Genomic DNA, 21,073 nt, shown 5'->3' with positions numbered 1-21,073 from the left:
TTTGTTAGTTTAGCTGCTGCCTAAAAGCAGGGCTAGGTGTTCATAAAGAGATAAAAGCTGGCAGCAGCAGCCCATAGGTGTGATTGGAGAGAGTACTGAGCAGGGCTCCTTCCCCTAAAATAACCCTAATTTCAGGATCACTCCTTGACCCAACTGTTGAAAGTCTTTTAACCTTAAAACGTCTCTATAAAAATGCAAATGTGGCTGGGAGGCTTCAAAGTTTATTGGCTAAGGTTGAGTTAGGAGGTAACACTTTGGGTAGAGAGTAATTAACAAAAAGTAGTAAGGGTGTCAAAGTTGGGAACAGACCTGCCTGACTGCCTATGGAGGAGGACCGACTCTAGAACGGAAGAAAGAGCAGTGAAAAGGAAGGGGGGCACTTAAGCAATCTGTCTATATCATATTTTGCCTTTGGGACCTGAACTATCCAGGGAAGTATTTTTGAAATAAAGTATTGGAGCTCAACGAATTGTCTTATTGTTTGTGGATTCTCCCTCCCAGATAATTTATAGAGGGCGCTTAAGCTGACCCCTAGGGAGCCTCAGAGTTTGACTCAATAATGATGGATTCCCTACCTCTTTTCCAGGTTACTAAACCAGATCCTGTGCAAATTACCAATCGCATTGTAATTCAACCTTGAAAAGAATTTTGTGGAGAATATTTCCAAAAGTTTAAAAAAATCTTAACTGAATTGTTTCTCTTTGTTTCCGCTTAAACCGCTACTCAATTTCTTTGAAGAACATGTTGCTTTAGCGACAACCAAACTGGACGCAGACACTCAGGACTACTGATTTTACATCACAGTTTTTTAAACGCCAAATTTGAAAACACGGCTGGGGATTATGGAGAGGTGGGCCTCACACGTTCCAGAACCTTCTCACAACCAGAGAAAAACGCTGCACAAAGAAATAACCCATGTTCTGTGCATCCATTACATGCAAGGCATTGCACTCCCTCGTCACTCGTTATTTTACAAGGACACCTGCCAGACCAGGGAAAACGAGAGGGACAAGGTTTGCGGAGGCCGGTAAACAGCATCCGCAGCGCGGCGGGGTTGAGCGTGGAGGCTAAGTTTCTCGTGGGCAGCCAGGTGGAAGCGCGCGCCCTGCGTGGTCACCGCGGTCTTCCTGCGGGCCAATCGGGAGGCGGGTGGGAGGGGGCGCGGCCGGCCGGGGCAGGACCGGTTTTGGCTCCTCAGGGTTCTGCTCACGTGCGCAGGGCGGGCTGGGGCCCAGAGCCGGCGCCTCCCGGTTCCCCGACCGCCATGGAGCGGCTGACGTTACCCGCCGGCAGCGCGGCGGCCGTGGACGAGTACATGGAGTACCGGAGGTGAGGCGGTGGCTCCGCGGGGCCAGGAGGCCCCGGGCAGGCCCGGTCCCTCTCGCTGGAGGAGCTCTGGAGGCGCGGGCGGGCCCGGCCCCCGTCGCGGGAGGAGCGCTGGAGGCGCAGGCAGGGGCCCAGCGCTGGCTCGCTTGGGCTCCCGGAATCCCTTCCCGGGCTGGTGGGGGAAGCTTACATTGATTGCAGGTTTTCTCTTTCTGTAATTAAATATTGTACTGACGCGCAGTTCTATTCTAATAAGTTTCTTCCGAGGCAATTTAAAAGGCCTCCCGCTCTGACCTCTTTGAGGAAGGATTATTAACTAGATTTATGCAAAGATCCTTTTTTTTGTTTTCTTCTAAACTGCCAGTGTAGATTACACATTGAGTACTCGGGGCCTGTAAAAGCAGACATCAAGTTTGCATGTTAGCTTAGTAATAGGGTAAGTTGTGAACTTCTAAACGTGCTCCCAACCCCGAGGGGCAGGTTTTAAGAGAAAGACACTGGTGTAGTGTTGGTGGTTCTGGAGAAACTCTTCTCTGGAAACTGGAAGTGCAGCCGCTCCTAGGGCTTTAGGGAGTGATTCACTGCCTGGGGCCCTGACAAAGACCGATGCACCTGTAGAGATGTGTTTTTCCGGTCTCCCAAGAAAGGTTTTTTTGTGTGTGTGTGTCTTTATTGGAGTATAATTGCTTTACAATGGTGTGTTACTTTCTGCTTTATAACAAAGTGAATCAGTTATACATATACATATGTTCCCATATCTCTTCCATCTTGCGTCTCCCTCCCTCCCACCCTTCTAGGTGGTCACAAACCACCTAGCTGATCTCCCTGTGCTATGCGGCGACTTCCCACTGGCTATCTATTTTACATTTGGTAGTGTATATATGTCCATGCCACTCTCTCACTTTGTCCTAGCTTACCCTTCCCCCTCCCTATATCCTCAAGTCCATGCTCTAGTAGGTCTGCATCTTTATTCCCGTCTTATCCCTAGGTTCTTCATGACCTTTTTTTTTTTTTCCTTAGATTCCATATATATGTGTTAGCATACGGTATTTGTTTTTGACAGTTGGGAAACTGGGTGAGTGGGAATTACTGGAGAGGGACAGGCAGGAGGAAGGGGAGTTGAGGTGCGTGTGTGTGTGTGTGTGTGTGTGTGTGTGTGTGTGTGTGTGTGTGTATAAGGGGGAAGTGAGACGATCGTATCCTCACCTGGGAAGCTTGAGCGGCCTGAAACCCAAGCCAGAGGAGTTGCTCTGCTTAAAGGTGGTCGTCCCAAATTACTTGGGCAAATGAGTTCCTATCTGACTGCACTTCCCTCTGGCTGTCTAGGTGACATACTTTTGGGTAATGCCTAGAAATGTCTTGGTAATTCTGAGCCAGAAAAAGTGAGGGTGAGAAGCTTGATGGGTCAGGCCTCATTCCTGGTTCGGGTAATGCAGGGAGACTTGTGCCCAGAACAGCTTCCACCCAGCCCTCACGTAGGGCAGAGCGGGCTCTTTGAGGCTCCAAGTCTTACATTTCCTTGGGAGCAAGTTGCTGGGTCCTGATGTTGACTGATAACTTAGATATTTAGATATTCAGGTATGTGGAATGTGGGCCTTCAGTTGCAGTCTCTTGCCTGGCCCAGAAAATGTTAGGGCCTGGGAGGAAATTATTTTTCAAACATAAACTACCTGGAATAATTCTCTAAAAGTTAGGGGCTTGCTGCTCAAAGTGTAGCAGTCATGGCATCACCAGGGAGCATCACCAGGCCCTCTTCAGGCATTTTAATCTTAATCTGCATTTGAACTAGATTTCTTCGGGATTCTGTAAATAAAGTTTGAGCTACACTGGTTTAGAACTTAAAATTAAATGATCTCTTTCTTTAAAGATCTGCATTGATCTTAAGGTCTTTTTAGTACCTGTTGGTATACTTCTTGGTAGCTATAATAAAGTGAAGTGGCCCAAAACTTATCGCAGAATAAAATGGCTTTTGTTTTTATTTTTTTTACTATTGTGTATCTAAATTATTTAAGTAAGGAAGAAGCTTGTAATGGTTTCATAGCCTCTGAGTTGGTTTTATTTATCTACCTCAGCTAAAGGCTTGAAAGTATGGAAAAGAGTATGGATTGCACCAAAAATTATGTAGCATTCTGCAAACAACATTTTTCATGACTTTTTAAGGAGGTATTTTCAAGGAGATATTTCTTCAATTTTAATTGTGCTTCCTTTTCCTCCAGGGAGTCCAATTCTTAATTTCCTAAGAAATAGTGTTGGCTTAATTTTTCCCATAAAATTTTGAGGTCGGTCTTCTGGAATTAAACAATGTTGCACCTGATTACTCAATGCATATGTTGGGTTTGAGCTGGTGCAGATCCAAGGGTGTTTGTGGGTCCCATCTTAATTTAAACTCCTGGCCAGGGTTTGGAGTTAAGTGTGGGCATTAGTCATGTTGTCTTCAGCGTCGATGTTTTTTGTACCATTTATTTTTTTGGGGGGGCTATTTTTTAAGGAGGAAAATATTAGAATTTTTTAGCAGTTTAGGCTCCAGCTTTTAACGGGAAAAATGAGCATGTTTGCTTCAGAATCAAAGGAGAAACTGAGATGAATATGTGGTAATTCTCTAGTGGTAAACATGGATCATTGAAGTCAGATGTGATGAATTCATTGACTTTCTTATTCATAATTCTCTTTTATATGGGAAGCAAAAGCTTTATTACTATTGTGTGTAATTTTGCTATTAACATGAGCCTAAGTAAAAAAAGCCGAAGCAGCGTTTCCTTTGACTATACAAGTATAGCTTAATTTTAGTATTTTTAACCTGGAAAATAAATCCACAAGGCTTAAGAGAAGTATTTTTTTGTTATAGAATTGTTGGTGAGGATGATGGAGGGAAACTTTTTACTCCTGAAGAATATGAAGAATACAAAAGAAAAGTCTTACCTATGCGTTTACAGAACAGATTATTCGTGAGCTGGCGATCACCAACTGGAATGGATTGTAAACTTGTGGGTCCAGAGACACTGTGTTTTTGTACCCATAGGTAAGATATTTTATTGCTAAGGTTTCTGGTGATTAGGAAGTATAAAACTGTAGCAGAGCATATCTTCCTTCTATAAATACCATTATTGGTGATCATTGGAAAACATTTGAAAACAGGCTTTTATATACCAATAATATGCCAGAAATTATTTAAGGTTTTTGGGGGCTATATTTTAAAAATTTCTGTTGTATCAGATTAGAACTCATTATGGAGTTTATCACCTTAAACATCTTTTCTCTTACCATTGGTTGGAAAGATATTGGTGCCCCTGTGGCTTTGCCAGGGGTCTTTCAGTTAGGCTGGGGAGCAGAGTCTGCCTCTCCCACCACTGGACAAGGTAATAGAGGATGGGTCATCAGACTGCAGAGCTGATTTTATTTTTATTTTTTTCTCTGCAGAGAGAGTTTATTTTATTATTCATTTTCACCTTTCATTATGAACATTTTCAGACACACTCAATATTGGAGAGTATGGTGTAATCGACCCCCACATAGCCATTCTTCAGCTTACATAAGTTATGCAGAACTGATTTTAGAGTTGCTTGAGTTGAGCTACACTGAACAGGTTACCAATCTACAAATAGAAGCATTTCTCCTCACATTTACTAATCTCCCTTTACACTTTAAGAAGTGTGTTGTATGAATACCTTTCTCTTTTATTCACACACACACACACACACACACACACACCTGTGAAGGATTGGTTCCAGGACCCACTGTGGACACCAAAATCTGGGGATGCTCGAGTCCCATAGCTGGGCCCTCCTGTCTGCAGATGTGGATTCAGCCACCCTCAGATCATAAACGTAGTAGGAACACAATACGTGGTTGGTTTAATGCCCAGATGAGGAAGCCATGGATACTGAGGGCCTACTGCATATTTACTGAAAAAAAAAATCCACAGTTTAAACCTGTATTGTTCAGGGGTCAACTCTGTGTGTGTATGTGTGTGTGTGTGTGTGTGTGTGTGTGTATATATATATATATATATATATATATACCTTTCTTTAAACAAAAATACAAGCACACAGCTTTTTATTACAAGTGGTCGTCTTCTGAGAAAAGCACATGGAGGAAAGGAAATACATGAGGCTCCAACCATTGATGTGTGTTACCTATACCTGAGGTTTGCATTTTGCTGTGTTTATCCTGTTCTACTTTAAATTTTATGACTGTCACAGGTCTTAGTTGTAAAGCTCAAAAGGACAAAGCTGCTTCAAGGAAAAATCACAGAAACTATTACGTGGTTTTAGGTAACGACTTCAACTTTCTGTTCCAAAGGAACCATGGGAGAGCCACCCTGTTCTGATAGTTTCTGGGGCTCTTTCCTGAGGTACTCTGTGTAGTTGCCGTTTACAGACTTGCAGTTTGCTGGAGGTTGTTAGGCAGTTGCTAGGATAAGTAATGTTGTGTATAGATTGACTTGAAATTTATTTAGCAACCCCAAATAAAAACACTGTGGAGGAATGGAGGATGAGGGTTATGTTGATATCTTTCAGAAATGAAGAGGACTTTGGTAAATTTATGTTAGTTTTATCATTTATCCTTGTAAAAATTTAGTGCCAGTCTCATATCTATGTATAATTGTATAGCATGGAATTAACCTTCAAAAGTGACCCAACCCCACTTGGATGGAAAAGTTCTTTAGTACCAGTCACTCAGTGAAATCTCTGTCTGAATTAATTTTTCCCTATTATGGATGTGAAACATTGGTTATTTAAGGAAAATGAGGAATATATAGAAATGTAGGAAGAAGACTCACCACCTAAAGCCAGCTGCTGTTAATGTTTTTCTATGTTCATATACTTTTTTCTTTACATAGTTCATTTAGTTAATTATATGTATGTATAAATATTGAACCAGTTTTTCATTACAGAATCACGGAAATGTTTCCACATGGTTCATAGTAATTGCAAACAAGATTTTTAATACCTGCTTGATATTCCAGCTAGTCCAGTGGTGTTCACTGTGTTTTCCCCAGAGCTATGACGGAGTCTCAGGGGCGTACCAGGTGGAAGGGCAAGTTAGGGGAAGGACAGACTCCAATTATGGCTCTTCACCTTGCTTTAACCAATTCTGCTTTAATCTATTTTGTATAGTATTATGGTTCTGTAAAAGATTTTATTTAAAGAAAAGTTTTCACTGGTAAAAGAGTTTGAAAGCTGTCTTCTAGTAATATACTTATCCATTCCTTTATTATGAGTATGCTTTATATATATTGCTATTGTAAGTACTGTTGCTAATGCTATTTTTATGCACAAAGCTCTTTATATACATGGAATAATTTTCTTAGGGTATATTCTTCAAAAATGAACCATGTAGGTTAAAGGATGCATCTTTTTATGTTTCTTGAAACCCTATTAAATGGGATTGGTTCTTTTGTAACACTCTTGACAGCACTGTGAAATATGTACAGTTAAGAAAACTTTGGCTCTCTTTGCTAAGTGAAAAATGGTATCTCGTTATTTTAACTTCTGTTACCTAGGATAATATTGAGAATAATAAATTTAATATTATTTTACTGAGTATCACTTAATGAGAAGGAAGCCAGTGGCCTGAGAAAATTAGGTACAGCATTTTAACATTTAAGAGCTTTGGCTTTGAAAGGTGTTGATAATTTATTTTGAAGTTTAAAGTTAAAAATTAAATTATATTAAAATAAATAGCATTATTATACATTTATTGAACTTATTTCAATTTTAAGTAGCAAACCTGTGAAAATAAATGTAAATAATGCACTTTGATAGAAAGAATTTTCATGAAGAAGTTTTTTCATGCTCTTGGGTTGTGCTTCTGTATTAAAGAATCTGTAGTGGTATTTTAAGAGAATTATTTGCTATTTCTTTGTATATTGTTGTGAAAATTCTTCTTAAATAATTAAAAATAAAAATCTAGATGGGTGAAGATTTTTCTGACCAAAGCAACAGAGCTGACAAATACTGCATGCAGGGGAGTGTATTTTCAACCTTACTGATAAGAACAATGAAACAAAAATAAAAATGAAAAAGAATCATTTTGCATTTAACAGAACAGCAGTTGTCATTTCTGGCAGTACCTGCATTGTGCTTTTATTTCTTCTCTTTTATTTTTTTTAGGTATAAGCAACATAAAACTGACTTTGAAACGATTCCTCAGCAGCGCCCCATCAGCCTGCCTTGTCAAGTGACGGGCTGCCCATGCAGGGCTTACCTCTACCTGCCTCTGAATGGCAGGCAGCCCATTCGCTGCAGGTGCAAGCACTTTGCTGATCAGCATAGTGCTGGGCCTGGCTTTATGTGCAATGCCTGTGAGTTACATTATGATAAACACACAAACAGAATGCTTTTATCTCCTTGTTGAATGTTTAATGTGTCTCTGTGCCAGTTTCATTCAGCTACAGCGACATTAAACAACTAGGATGATGGATATCTACTCTAAAATTTTATTTTTGTGGAAAATCTCAGTTATTTATATGCTTTGCAGTCATCAACCTTAATCTCTAATCTCAACCTTAATCTCATGTAATTCAAATAAGTAATAGTAATAGATTTTAAAGAATCACTAGATGTGATCTGATTCAAATTTTTGAATTGTGGACGTTTTACCAACTGAATTCTATTTACAGAGTAATAGTCCTTAAAAAGGATTTTATAAGTCTAAAAAATTTGTATAATTTGCTGGCAGATTATTATGTTATTGCCTAAGACATAGATTGATGGGAAAAGCAAAATGTAACATGATGCTTTTAACACTTTGTAGGCAATAGCACCCTTATCTCGATACCTATACCCAAATCCCAGCCACCATCCCATATACCCTTCCGCTTCATCATCCTTTTAGAAACTCTTTGAAATAGATAGGATATATTTTTTAAATTCTTTTAAAAATTTTATTTTATTTTTACTTATTTATTTTTGGCTGCATTGGGTCTTCATTGCTGCGCACTGGCTTTCTCTAGTTTTGGCTAACCAGGGCTATTCTTTGTTGCGGTGTGCTGGCTTCTCATTGCAGTGGCTTCTCTTGTTGCAGAGCACGGGCTCTAGGCACGCGGGCTTCAGTAGTTGTGGCACACGGGCTCAGTAGTTGTGGTTCACGGGCTCTAGAGTGCAGGCTCAATAGTTGTGGTACACAGGATTAGTTACTCTAAGGCATGTGGGATCTTCCCAGACCAAGTCTCGAACCCATGTCCCCTGCATTGGCAGGCGGATTCTTAACCACTGTGCAACCAAGGAAGCCCTAGGTAGGATTTTTTTAAAAAATGGGTAAAATATATTTCTTCAGGAGATAGTTTTTCCAGTTCTTTTTGTAGTATCTTGAATTGAAATCTTATGATGAAATATGTTATAAAACATTTTTAATGACAGTGGCAGAAATAAATATGTTTCACTGATGAAGCATGGAAGTATTTGAATAAAACTTATTTATTATGTGCCTTGGTTCCCGTACACATTTGTCAGAAGTGTGAGTGTGTAAAGGTTTTGTTAATGGTGTATTCTGGACTCCATTTCAATGTGGCTTTTTTTTTTTTTTTACAAACAGTAATTTTATTGATATAATTCACATACTATATAATTCATCCATTTTGAGGGTACAACCTAATGGTTTTTAATATTTTCACAGAGTTGTGTACCCATCACCACAATAAATTTTAGAATATTTTCATCACCCCAAAAAGAAATTCCATATCAATTAGCAGTCATTCCTTATTTCTTCCTCCCCTCAGCTCTAGACGACCAATAGTCTACTTTCTGTCTCTGTGGATTTGCCTGTTCTAGACATTTCATATAAGTGGAATCATGGAGTATGTGGTCTTTTCTGATTAGCATCTTTCACTTAGTGTAATGTTTTTATGATTCATCCATGCTGTAACATGCATCAGTACTTCTTTCCTTTTTGTTGTTAAACAGTATTCTGTTACATCTTTCTATGTCTTTGGGTTGGCCTTCCAATATGGCTTTTATGGGGAATTGACCCACAGAGACGTTTCCACATTATTTCTTCACCACTGGGCTGTCCGCCCCCCATACCTGCTTTTAACTCAGTATTTGAGGAGAGGGCCTGTATTTCCTGGCTCTCCAATGTTTAGCTCAGTTTCCTTTAGTCCTGATTAGTTTTTCCAATTTTTTTTTTTTTTGCTATGGACTCTCTTACCATTTTAGCATCTTTTAAAAGTAAAAGCAGTGGCTGGGAGGGAGTGAGTTCAGGGGCTAGGGGTAAGAGGTACAGGGGCCAGAGCACAGTGTATGAGGGATCCAGATTCAGGTGATTTTGGCCAAGCGAAGTGGTTTATAGGGCATACAGCTCATTACCTATATCTTAAAATGTTTAACTTGGTTTACATCTTGATTCAGGTTCTCAGTGTTCAGGATTCCATAGCTCCTTCACTTGTGCTTGTGGTCAGCCTGCATATGCCCATTACACAGTAGTGGAAACGAAGGAAGAAAGACTGGCTCAGAGAAAACCGGTGGGACGGGACGTTCCTTATGCAGCAATGGGAGGATTAACTGGCTTTAGCTCGCTGGCAGAAGACTACATGCGATTAGATGACAGTGGAATTGGTAAGTGACGATACATGAACTGTGAGCTTGTCATGTTGTGCTAACACAATATGTGTTACGTGTGCTAACAGTAGTGAAGCCTTGTATTTGTTTTGCACTTTAAGTTCTTCATGTTATTTTCAAAAAATATTCTCTCATTTGATTTTTATTTTTTTAAAAAGATTCTATTGTCCCTATCCGATGTATGATTATTACAGAAAAATTAGAAAACATAAAAGATCACTCCTACCCCAACACTCATACCGAAATCCCAACTCACAACCCCATTGTTTGTAACAGCGGAATAATAATTTGTTTTGTTTGATATCATACAGTTTACCTGTTATCCTATTGTATGTAATTTTTGCCATTATAACCATCTCATTTCGGAAACATAGGCTTTTGTCCATGTGTGTATGTACATGCATGTGTGTACATGTTATCACATCTGTAGTAATATACGATCATATGCATGTATGTCTACATGTATGCACACAAATATATCCACTTGCATATATAAAAACTTAAAGTAATATACAGAGAAGTTTAATTGGATATATCTCAAACTATTGAAGGTAGCTGGATCCTTCTGGGAAAAAGAACTATGGTTCCTATCTACTTTAAATACTTCTATGTGTGTGGATTTTTTTTTTCATAAAAAGCATGTATTACTTTTATTTTTTTCATTACAAAGATTACAAAAACATAAATCAATATTTTCTTGTTAAAACAGATTCAAACAAGTCCCCCTTGAACACTTTTCTTAACCCCAGATTCTTTCCTAGAGTGTAATTTGCTGTCATCAATTGATTTGTATTTCTCTTTTTAACGTACATTTTTATAGTTTACTTTTTTTTAACTTAGAATAATTTTTGAAGGCTTATTATATCAGGATATACAAATCTACTTATATTTAACTGCTTCGTAGTATTCTACACTATAGATATATATCAGTTTTCTGAACCATTTCCTTGTTCATGGCATTTAGATTGTTTCCATTTTATTTTTTTGCCTTTACAAACATCGTGCCCCCCAAATCCTTGAACTTGCTTCCTTGTGTACTATGTGAATTTGATTCTAAGGCAGATGGAGAGAAGTAGAATTGTTGGGTTGAAGAGTGTGCACATGTGAAATTGTAATACGTTCTGTCGAATTGCCCTCCAAAAATGCTGTACTTGTTTATACTTCCTTTAGTGATGTTTTAGCTTACCTATTTCCAAACATTTATGCTGATCATTGATGTCATTAAACTTAGTTTTTTTGCCAGTCTAATGTGTGAAAGTGTTATCATTGTTTCAGTTCAGTTGATTTCCCTCATTATTAGTGAGATGAGAGTATTCTTATATTTAGTGTCCATTTTACTTTCTGTGAATTGTCTGTCCATATACTTTGCTTATTTTTATGTTTTTCTATTTTCTCATTGATTTATAAGAAGTCTTCTTATATATTCTGTATACTAATCCTTTGTATTTATTTTGCAGATATTTTCTTCCAATATGTCATTTGTCTTTTGGGTTTTTTACTTCTTATTGTTGTTGTTTTACAGTTTTTAAATGTAGGAAACAGGCCTTCCCTACTCTAATTTTATAAATATGTTCTCCTTCATTTTACTTTAATGCTTAATTTTTTTGCTTTTATGTTTAGCTTTCTTATGTATCTGGAATTTATTTTTTGTGAAAGTGTGAGGTGTGTATAACTTTGGTTTTTGTCCAAATCAATGGCAAGTTATACAAACACCATTTTTCCCAAGTAATTTGAAACTTTACCTTTACCATATCCTATTGTACTTCCTATTTTGTGCCATTGGCCTTAATTGCATATTTTGTGCCAATATTTCATATTTTTAATTATTGTTCTTCATAGTGTGCTTTGATAATTGATATGGTAAATTCTTCCTGTTTGTGTTCATTTTTCAGGATTGCCTTGATATATTTGTGCATTTTCTCTTCTAGGTTATTTTATAACTAGCTTGTTAAATTCCATAAATAAATCCTTTTTCAATTTTTATGGATACATGATTGTATTAGGCTCATGCAACAGTTACAGAAAACCCAGTTATCAGTGGCAAACAAAAAATGATGGTAATGATGTTGTTGATGATAATTACGACTTTGTACTGCGAGGCTTGTTCCAGCCTCTTTATATCTATTACCTCATTTAATCCTCACAACAGCTCTGAGTTAGGTGCTATTATTAATCCTTTTTGCAGACGAGGAAACTCAGCACAGAGTAGTAAAACATCTTGTTCTGTGTTATTCAGCTAGTAAGTGGTAGGACTGGGTTCAACCCCAAAATTGTTATGGGCTCATTAGTCAGACTCATTATTGTCTATTTCTGTGCGACTACCTTATTGTTTTCATTACTACAGCTTTATAATAAATTAATACGTATGACTTCATTTTTTTACTTTAGAATTTTCCTGACCTATTCTTCCCTTTTAATTCTTTCAGACCTTTGGCATTGTTTTTTAAAAACATTCTATTATTACAAAACTTTCTATTATTTTAGTTGAATATGTAGATTAATATAGGAAGATTTGCTGTTTTAAAATATTGAGTCTCTTCATTTCTTTGTCTTCTTCTGTGTAGCTTAGTGGAATTCTGAAGTTACCTTCATGAAAGTCCTGCACAATTCTTAATTTTATTTCTAGATACTTCATCGTTTTTATAGCTATCATATATGGATTTTTCCCTTCCTTTATATTTTCTAGCTGATTATTGTTTGCTTATGAAAAAGGAAATGTTGTATGCTGCTTTTGTTACCAGTCATTATTACTTAGTCTTAAGATTTTAAATGTATATCTTTAGTTGATTTTGCATATACAGTTGACCCTTGAGCAACAGGGCTTTGAACTGCAAGGGTCCATTTATACATGGATTTTTTTTCAGTAGCAAACACTATGATACTATACAATCAGTAGTTGGTTGAATCTGCAGATGTGGAACCGTGGATAACGGAAGGCTGACGGTAAAGTTATATGTGGATTTTGGCTGTGTGAAGGGTCGGCACCCTTAACCCCTGCACAGTTCAAAGGTCAACTGTAATGATAGTTTTGCTTCTTCCTTTCCAATGTTTATGACTCCTCTTACTCTTTGACCAATCAGAATGACTGGTACTTTCAGAACAATGCTAAGTAATAGTGTTAGTAGCCGGCATCTTTGCCTTTTTGTGACTTCTGGTATTTTATCACTTAAGTATCTTTATCATAGAAAGAAAAAAAAACTTTTCCTTCTGGCCTCTGCTGGAAGGTGGGGTGAAGAAAGATGAGAACGAGGAGAGGAAACATAAGATGTTTTTGTCTTGATTTTAGATGTAGGGGAGCCCGGAGCAGAGGGACGTCTGCTCCATTAGCCATGTAGAGTCCTGGACAGAGATGATCTTTTGCTGGAATTTGTTCCTTTGTGATACTGAAGGAGCCCGTAGTAATTCCCAGCTCCTGTGGGGTGCTTGGAAGGCAGGTGAGCTGTGAGGCAGTGGGCCTGCCATAGCATCTGTCATAGCAAGGGGCCAAAGGTGACTGCAGAGCAGAGCTAGATGTGGTTCCCCTGAGCTCTGGGGGATTCGGTAGAAAAAGTGGCAGGCAGCTGAGAGGTCTGTACTTCTAGTGAGAGCCTGTGAGGCTACCAGGCCCTACCAAGCTGAGAGACTAAATTGCAACTTTTGCCAGCCTTTAGCGTTTGAGATCAGTAGCGCACACGGCCACCAGAGAACACACAAGGACCTGGCTGGACCTGAGCCCCCTTCTCTGATCTTCCCACAGGTCACAAGAGGGAGGAGCTGGGGAAGGAGGGGTGCAGGAATCTGAAAGGCTGAGCAATTGTCCCACACTATTCACTTTATAGGAAAGGACTAAGAGTTTATTTCCTTCTCTCTACCCTTGGATGGGGATAGGCATGTGGGGGAGGGGTGGTTTGTGAAGAACTAGAGGGCTTATTAATTTCTTCTGCAGCTTCCTTCCTTTCGGCCCAAAAGTGAATGTAGCAGTTGGTCTTTGTAGTTTGTGGTTTAGGATTATGATTGTTTCCCCATTTCGTTGAAGGAGTTTTCTTTATTTTTTCATATTTTGTTTTTAGATGGTTTCCCAGTAAGGAATAGAGGAAAAATACACTTATTCTATCCTCTTTAACTAGAGGTTTTTAAATTCTGAATGTCTTGCTTTTGATAATGTTTTGTGATTATGTTAAGGTCTTATACTTCTTTGCTGACATACAATTACATTCGTGCATTTTTTTTTTCTGTGAGAAAGGTCTCTGAGAAACGCAGAAGTACTTTTATCCATTTGCCTTTACTTTATATGGCAAAAATTTATATAAACAAAAATTTTCATTGTACAGAAAGGATTTTTATAATGATTCTGCTTGGGGCTCTAATTTATTTCACATTTGAAATAACTTCTTTGTATCCTAACAAATAAAGATTTAATTTTCATTCTTCACATATTTTGTTCTCAGGTGCACCTTCAGGTGAATTTTTAGACTCTCCAGTTACAGCCATGGACCACCCATTTCTAAAAGCATTTCAAGCATCATCTAGCTCTTCTCCAGAAACACTAACAGATGGTAATGAAATTAAATTGAGAAATAGTTTTGGATGTAGTAAAGAATATAGGTTGATACATTTTCCAGATTACTCTTTTTTTCCAGTATTACCACAATTTGATTATCATTTCACTTTTATATTGTCCAGGCACTGAGAAAAAGCAATAATCTTTATTTTAATTGGGAAAAAAATTGTTAAATCTTGGAATTATGAGGATTCTGATAATACAAAAATTTGGAGTTTTAAAACCTTATTCTGGGACATGTTATTGCTTTGATCTGAATAAGAGAGCCCTCTAGTGGACTAATTGCCTTGATCCTTTAGGCTCTCCCAAACAAGGTGTAATCCCTTGATAATTATAGATTAGCAAGGTTTTACCATTTATAAATTGCACATAAAAATGAATAAAGTTCATTTCTATACATTTTTTTTTTTTTTTTTTTTTTTTGCGTTATGTGGGCCTCTCACTGTCGTGGCCTCTCTCGTTGCGGAGCACAGGCTCCGGACGTGCTGGCCCAGCGGCCATGGCTCACGGGCCCAGCCGCTCCGCGGCATGTGGGATCTTCCCGGACCGGGGCACGAACCCGTGTCCCCTGCATCGGCAGGTGGACTCTCAACCACTGCGCCACCAGGGAAGCCCTTTATACATTTTTAAGTATTCTATTTCCTTTATTGAAAACAAGAATAAAAACGAAGAGGAATTTGTATGATTTATGAGGTATTTAATATTTTAAAATATTCTGAAATGAGAATTTTCTTTGATTTATTTGTGTTTTCATACAACCTTTTCACGTACACTGACTTTTTGCGCAAGGGATTTGCACAATGAAGTAATTATAAGATGTAGATAGAAGTAAGAAATCAAAACAAAAGAAAAGGACACAATTGTGTCACTTTTTTTTAGTGAGGTATAGTCGATTTACAGTATTATATTCCTTTCAGGTATACAACATAGTGATTCAGAATTTGTATAGATTATACTCTATTTAAAGTTGTTATAAAATATTAGCTATATTTCCTATGCTGTACGATATATCCTTGTAGCTTATTTATATGTAGTAGTTTCTATCTCTTAATCCCCTTCCCCTATCGTGCCCCTCCCCAATTTCCCTCTTCCCACTGCTGACCACTAGTTCATTCTCGATATCTGTGAGTTGTGTCAACTTTCAAAGTTGATGTAACTATTACATTAAGCTGCAGTTTTGACTGAGTTGTAGTGGTAGCCAAGGTACAAAAAGGAAGGTGAGATCAGTTAAATACTTTTCCTTTTTAGAAAGGAGGAGCCATGAATTCCTTGGTGCACATGAAAGTTGTACCAGTGCTGGATTTTTTTTTTTATAAATTTATTTATTTATTTGTTTTTATTTTTGGCTGTGTTGGGTCTTTGTTGCTGCGCACGGGCTTTCTCTAGTTGTGGAGAGCGGGGGCTACTCTTCGTTGTGGTGTGCGGGCTTCTCATTGCAGTGGCTTCTCTTGTTAGGAGCACGGGCTCTAGGCACGTGGGCTTCAGTAGCTGTGGTATGCGGGCTCTAGAGCGCAGGCTCAGTAGTTGTGGCGCACGGGCTTTGTCGCTCCGCGGCATGTGGGATTTTCCGGGGCCAGGGATCGAACCCGTGTCCCCTACGTTGGCAGGTGGATTCTTAACCACTGTGCTACCAGGGAAGCCCCCCAGTGCTGGATTTTAAAGAAATTTGTGTAGTGACCCTCAATGATGCAGTAGCCCAAGGTTTTTAAAAACTTTTTTTCAGCAAATGCAGCCTCTGATTGGTTAATTCTGATACTTACCTTTGAAAAAAGTGGTAATATCCCATTTTACCAGATAAATGGTAACATACCATTTATTAAAATGTAGCTCAGTGAAGGTGATTCTGCAGGAAGCTTAGCTCAGGTGGTCCAGTGTGATCCAGGGAAAGACCCAGGGTTTACAGACGAATGGATAGAGAGCATATATTCTAAGCAATTTTTCTTGTTTTTCTCAACAAGATTTGTATTAGGTAGTTGTTGGCAGTGTGGTTATACTCTTTGGTGATCATCTGGAGTCATATGATTTTTGTGTTGCTGGTTGAGGGTGAATTCATATGCTTTAAAAACAAGAACAGGTGTTCAGGTTGATATTCTATTTTGGATGTGAAGGGACCCAACCAAGACATTCACCTGAAATGAAGGTGAACTTTTCCATGGAATTAGGTGCTTGGCTTACCTACAAGGAAAACCAGATTTTCCTTCCTGAAGCGATTTTAAGTTCCTTTCAGCACATAAACTAGTTCTTGACAAGGTATAAAAGAGTAAATACCATGGAAATGGTTAAAATTATTTTCGTTTTGAAAAATTTCAAAGCAGGAAGTAGCATCACTTTTGGTTGCCTACACAAACTCTCTTAGTCTGTTCAGGTGGCTGTAACAAAATAGCATAGACTGGGTTGCTTATAAACAGTAGAAACTTATTTCTCACAGTTCTGGAGGTGGGGAAGTCCCAGATAAAGGTGCCAGCATGGTTGTGTTCTGGTGACAGTGCTCTTCCTGATTCACAGCCAGTGCCTTCTCCTTGTGTCCTCACATGGTAGAAGGGTTGAGGACTCTCTGTGGGGTCTCTTTTATAAGAACACTAATCCCATTCATGAGCGCTCCACCCTTATGATCTAAGTACCTCCCAAAGGCCCCACCTCCTAGGACCATCACATTGGGCATTAGGATTTCAACATATGAATTTTGGGTGGTGGGGGGAGGGGGCAGGAACACAAACATTCAGACCTTAGTGCAAACCTTCAATAGTTACTTCTGCGCATTATCTGTGACCGTGGTACATGAATTTCTAGCTGTAAAATTTAAAAAGTAGTTGAACAAAGCTAAATGAGCTCTGATGTGAAATAGCTATATGGTGTAATTTAATATGAACCACTTGAATATTTGGAGAATGTTTACCAATGAACATTACTTTTGTCTTATGATGCCCTGCTTTCTGAAAAAGAGGGAGCAGGATCAATGATTCATTTAGATCATTTCTGGTTTGAAAAACACAAAATAATCACTCAGAAGGAGGAAAGTTTTTTTTCTGTTTTTTATTTCAGAAGAATTTATAATTATATGAGTACAGTTGACTCTTGAACAACACAGCTGGGTTAGGGACCCCCCACCCCTGGGCAGTTGAAAAATCCTCGTATAAGTTTACAGCTGGGCCTCTGTATCCACAGTTCCTCTGTAACCACAGTTCCTCCACATCTGCAGATTCAACCAACCCAGGAGCATGCAGTAGTGTAGTAGGTATTTTTTGAAAAAAATCTGAGTATAAGTGGATACACAGTGCAAACCCATGTTGTTCAAGGGTCAACTGTACTTAGATTTTTCTTTTTCCTTACTAGTAGGTACAAGCAGTCAAGTTTCTTCCTTAAGGAAACCTGAAGAGGATGATATGGCTTTCTTTGAAAGACGATACCAGGAAAGGGTAAGTCTGTAGGAAAACCTGCTTACATTAAGCATTTACTTGTAACAGAGGCACTGTAGAACAACTATATATTGATTGTGGATCATCATTAAAAATAATTTATAACGTCTACTTATAGCTAGTGTTAGGCTTTGAGGCTTATTTAGAACAATTCAGAGAGAAACAGGACTAATGAATATGATAATTTATGGAGGTCATAAAGATTGACTAAATATACACATAAAATTGTCAATAATAAAGACAACCTGAGCAGATTTGTAAATTATATATATGTTGAATTCTTTTTTTAAAATTAAGTAATTTATTTATTTTTGGCTGCGTTGGGTCTTCATTGCTGCGCGCGGGCTTTCTGTGGTTGCAGTGAGTGGGGCCTACTCTTCGTTGTGGTGTGCGAGCTTCTCATTGCAGTGGCTTCTCTTGTTGCAGAGCACAGGCTCTAGGCACGTGGACTTCAGTATTTGTGGCACGTGGGCTTACTAGTTGTGGCTTGTGGGCTCTAGAGCGCAGGCTCAGTAGTTGTGGTGCACGGGCTTAGTTGTTCCATGACATGTGGGATCTTCCTGGACCAGGGATTGAACCCATGTCCCCTGCATTGGCAGCCGGATTCCTAACCACTGGGCCGCCAGGGAAGTCCCTGTATATTGAATTCTTAATGTATAGTATTTCTACTCCTTAGTGGCTTCTAGGTATAGGCAGACTCAAGTTAGAATTACCCAATAGCCTTTAAGAAGCAGAACACTAAACATAAACATATTTTAACAATTTTCAGGGCTCAACAACTACAGTGTTGATGTGTTCCCTGCTTTCAGTAATGATAATTTTCATCAGTTCACCACCACACCATAAACTCCTTGGGGATAAGTATAGTATTTTTTATTATCTGTATTTTCCCCAGAACTAAGTACAGTGCCTTGTACATAACATGTTTTCAATAAATATTTGTGGAAAATTGAAAAGATAAATACAGGTATAATTGATATTTGCTTTCACACGTCATCTATTACACATGTGATGTGTTTCATGTCAGTGTTCATATTTGAAAGTTTTGTTTTGTTCTTGTTTATTGCCAGGTGAGGGGATGCTGGCTTGATGAGGCATGGGGGATTGTATCCAGCCATATGGTACATTCCCCAAAGTGCTTTCCTTAGGATTATTTCATAGTTGTTTTGTGGGCGTTCATTGTCTCTCTGACTAGGTAGTAAGTGCCATGAAAGTAAAGACACTCATTACTTTTTGTTGTATTCTGTACAACTCTTAAACAAGAGCTTGTTGAGTAACTAAAGGTGTGGAAAAAGGAGACCATTAAATAAATTCACCATCCAAGGGCAGAGGAAGTGAGTAGGGGACAGAGAGATTAGCATGTCTTTCCTAATGAAGAACTTTAAAGTATAGGGGGACAGTCCTTGGTATGACTTAAGGCAGTGATAAATATTGTCTGTGCTATAGCGATTCATCATATGTGGCTATGTATGTCTAAATTTAAATAAATTAAAAATTATTTCCTCAGTCACACTAGCCATATTTCAGGGGCTCAGTAGCCACATGTGGCTAGTGGCTACCTTGTTGGGCAGTGCAGAAAGTTCTTTTGGAAAGCTCTCATCTAAGAGAAAGAGGTGGTGGTAGAATTTCGGGGCGGGGAGGATAAAATAGAGTGAGGAAAGAAGAGGCTATGTTTGCAGCATCATCAAGGCTAGACTTTTTTTTTTTTTTTTTTTTTTTTTGTTTGTGGTATGCGGGCCTCTCACTGTTGTGGCCTCTCCCGTTGCGGAGCACAGGCTCCGGACGCGCAGGCTCAGCGGCCATGGCTCATGGACCCAACTGCTCCGCGGCATGTGGGATCCTCCCGGACTGGGGCACGAACCCGTGTCCGCTGTATCGGCAGGCAGACTCTCAACCACTGCGCCACCAGGGAAGCCCAAGGATAGACTTTTAATCAGATCAATCTGTGTTCTTAGAACACACACGTTCCCAGCTGAACTTTAGTTTTTCCTCATAGGCTTATGAGGGACAGGGTTCTAGAACTCCTTTCTTCCCTCCTCCAGGAGCTTGGGTAGTGTTGACTGCCTTGAAAAACATGCTGATGATATTTGCTTGTGGCAAAGTAAAGGGGGTAGTTCTTATCTGTGAATGTTTTAGGGGATATACCTGGCCCATCCAGACTACTTATTATAAATAGACCTAGAATTTATGGATTTATGGGATGTGGTTTATAACTCTTCAGCCTGTGTGATTTATGGATTTATGAGATACAGCTTATAACCTCTCCAGCCTTTGTGATGAATGGAGTATAAAAACTAAGAAACTCAAACCTAAACAACTTCCTCCGAGCTGACGTGTATCATACACGTTGTTAGTACTCACCTTTTACTCCAAAAAACTATGACAAGCACCATTGAGGGAAAAAGGATGATTAGGAAACTAAATCTGATGGCTTCAGGGCCCCATTTGAAAGCAGTGCTACATCTGAATTTGGTTTTGGTTGTATCCTTTGCTACTCATTGGTATCATTGGGTGTGGGGAAGAATCCATGGTTAGTGTGAATTGGTTTTGATAATTGAAGCCTTTGCGGTAACATAGTTTACTAACTACTTTTACATATTAAAGAGTTGCTTCTTAGCTTCTGTAATATATCAGGTCAAATTATTTTCTTCCATTGTGGATGGCCTTTGGTCTCTTTTCCTCAATAAAAGAGAATTTTATTAAGGAAACAATTATTAAAGGTCAGCTAAGTGCAAGACACTGTGTTAATGCCCGGAAATTAAAAAAAAATTTAAGGAGAGGGCAGACAGCAGAAGCAAGAAGAACTATAGTCCTGCAGCCTGTGGAACAAAAACCACATTCACAGAAAGACAGACAAGATGAAAAGGCAGAGGGCTATGTACCAGATGAAGGAACAAGATAAAACCCCAGAAAATCAACTAAATGAAGCAGACATAGGCAAACTTCCAGAAAAAGAATTCAGAATAATGATAGTGAAGATGATCCAGGACCTCGGAAAAAGAATGGAGGCAAAGATCGAGAAGATGCAAGAGATGTTTAACAAAGACCTAGAAGAATTAAAGAACAAACAAACAGAGATGAACAATACAATAACTGAAATAAAACTACACTATAAGGAATCAATAGCAGAATAACGGAGTCAGAAGAACGGATAAGTGACCTGGAAGACAGAATGGTGGAACTCACTGCTGCGGAACAGATAAAGAAAAAAGAATGAAAAGGAATGAAGACAG

At 38.8% G+C, this 21,073-nt stretch overlaps 1 protein-coding gene across 1 annotated transcript; it reads left to right on the top strand.

Annotated features, from left to right (window-relative positions):
- Positions 1-1,257: 1,257 nt before the first annotated feature.
- On the top strand, positions 1,258-18,012 carry FAM221A (family with sequence similarity 221 member A). The gene is made up of 7 exons (XM_027102788.1): positions 1,258-1,329; positions 4,172-4,345; positions 7,440-7,630; positions 9,675-9,881; positions 14,312-14,419; positions 17,758-17,840; positions 17,959-18,012. Exons 1-7 carry the CDS (start codon positions 1,265-1,267, stop codon positions 18,010-18,012), a joined length of 882 nt encoding a protein of 293 aa, XP_026958589.1. The 5' UTR covers positions 1,258-1,264.
- The last annotated feature ends 3,061 nt before the right edge of the window (positions 18,013-21,073 follow it).

The sequence above is a fragment of the Aethalodelphis obliquidens genome, unplaced genomic scaffold (genome assembly GCF_003676395.1).
Source record: "Aethalodelphis obliquidens isolate GAN/ISIS:26980383/991018 unplaced genomic scaffold, ASM367639v1 scaffold5, whole genome shotgun sequence".
NCBI lineage: Eukaryota > Metazoa > Chordata > Mammalia > Artiodactyla > Delphinidae > Aethalodelphis > Aethalodelphis obliquidens.
This window is presented reverse-complemented; position numbering and strand designations above follow the sequence as displayed.